At 47.3% G+C, this 1905-nt stretch overlaps 1 protein-coding gene across 1 annotated transcript in view; it reads left to right on the forward strand.

Moving 5' to 3' along the window:
- Nucleotides 1-1529, forward strand: part of LOC311228381 (utrophin-like) — a gene marked incomplete at its 3' end in the record, with an annotated part of 82468 nt that extends 80939 nt beyond the window's left edge. Inside the window, exons 20-21 of the mRNA XM_084314289.1 lie at nucleotides 1112-1283; nucleotides 1465-1529. Of these exons, the coding sequence (XP_084170415.1) occupies nucleotides 1112-1283; nucleotides 1465-1529 (237 nt within the window). The remainder of the gene's footprint in view (nucleotides 1-1111; nucleotides 1284-1464) is intronic.
- Nucleotides 1530-1905: the final 376 nt, after the last annotated feature.

The raw sequence follows: 1905 nt of genomic DNA on the forward strand, positions 1-1905 counted from the left end.
CTGGATGAAGGCTCGATGAAGGCTGGATGAAGGCTGGATGAAGGCTGGATGAAGGTTGGATGGAGGCCGGATGAAGGCTGGATGAAGGCTGGATGAAGGCTGGATGAAGGTTGGATGAAGGCCGGATGACTGCTGGATGACGGCTGGATGAAGGCTGGAACTCCTAAGCTTGTTACTTCTGCTTTATTTTGTAGAGACAGATTTCCTAGCCTATTCAAAAGTGCATCCCTTTTGGCTTTAGGGCCAATTAAAAGTATTTCTGTCTTATCCTCATTTAGTTAAAAAAAATAAACATTGCTCATCCATTTATCAACTGCTGACAGACAGGTAGTCGGGGAGCATAGAGCATTTTGGGATTTTGACATTTACCGGGGCCAGTTTCTAATTGCAGCCACCTGTAGGTGCTCTTTTGAGAGCGGTTTTGAAGGAGGATAGCGATTCACATTCCTTTACGGCTGTGGGTAGGGCGTTCCACATTATTGTGGCATAATTGCGAAACGTGTTTAGATTTGTGGAACTCCCTCTGGTGTCGTGGTCGTGGACTTCACTGACCTTTTGGGAAGTATTTCCTGCATTTGTGTCATTCGGCTCAACAGAAGTAGTATAGTTGTGTTGTGTATCATCAGCATAACTATGAAAGTTGATATTGTGTTTTTTCTGATGACATCACCTAGTGGCAGCATGTGAAGTGAAACGAGGAGTGGAAACAAGACGGGCTTCCTTGTGCAACACACCAGATGTCAAGTCTGGTTTCTCAGACACACAATCTCCTAAACTAACATAGCATTTTCGCTCTGTGAGATATGTTGGAAACCAATTCGGTGGCACTATCAGATAATCCAACCCCAGTCTTCCAAGGGGGTTTATTAGAATGCTATGATTGAGTGTGTCGAATGCACACTTGACTCTCCCAGGTGTTTATGTGCACAACATCCCATCCCCCCCGCAAACAAGCCCCAATCACAACGTGCTCTAGTCAACTTATCTGCTTCAATAAAGGTGCAGACTAGCCATATTGCTGTGACATAACATAATGCCTCAGCCTGCTGACATACCATCACCCCGATGCTGATCATTAACCCCCCTCTTCCCCCGCTTGTCATCCCTCCAGTCTCGATTGGCCCAGCTGGCTGTCCTGAGCCCCGCTACTGGGACCAGCTGTCGTCGGAGGCGGGGTCGCTGGGAGCCCACGCCCACTCTGGGGGACAGTGTGGTGGTGGTCTCCGCCCACCACAGCTCCACACAGCAGCAGCTACAGAACAGAGAGCAGGAAGTCAATGAAGGTACCCTCGAAAACATCCCTACTTGTAAATAATAATAACCCTACACCACCGGCAAGGTAGAATCTGTAAATGCTGTCCAAAAAGGGCGCCCTCTAGGCAAAAGAGACGTGCTTGATATTGCATTTTGTTTACATTTCTTGGTTTTGGTGTGATGTGTGGATTGTACGTTGTGTTTTAAAAGTCGACCTGAAAGGTCACGTTAGTCTATATGTCTATTTGTTCCTGCTCACGCCAGCAGACTTATAGCTACGTTGCGGTCTTTATCAAGGCGCTGCACTATTGCCCTCTCAGCACTTCAGCCTCCGAGCTCTCAGGTTTATATAGTGAGACTCTCGGGTGCTGGTCGAGTTTTAACATCAGCTTTTATAAGCAGCCTTGGCCAGCCGCCGAAGGAAAAGGAACGATGCCCTTATATGACCACCGAGTATCAGCGTGTGTGTGTGTGTACAAGTGTGTGTGTGTCTATGTGTGTGTGTTTTCGGTGCCAGCTCCATCTTAACCTGTGGACCAGGCCCTAAACTTTTCAGGAGTCCTGAAATCAATTACTATTTTATCTGGGAATTTATGGCTGGTGGTCTCTGTCCAAGAAAATATTCAGAGGAGACTGGAGAACGCAGCTTGT

The sequence above is a fragment of the Notolepis coatsorum genome (assembly GCF_963971535.1).
Source record: "Notolepis coatsorum genome assembly, chromosome: 5".
Classification (NCBI taxonomy): domain Eukaryota; kingdom Metazoa; phylum Chordata; class Actinopteri; order Aulopiformes; family Paralepididae; genus Notolepis; species Notolepis coatsorum.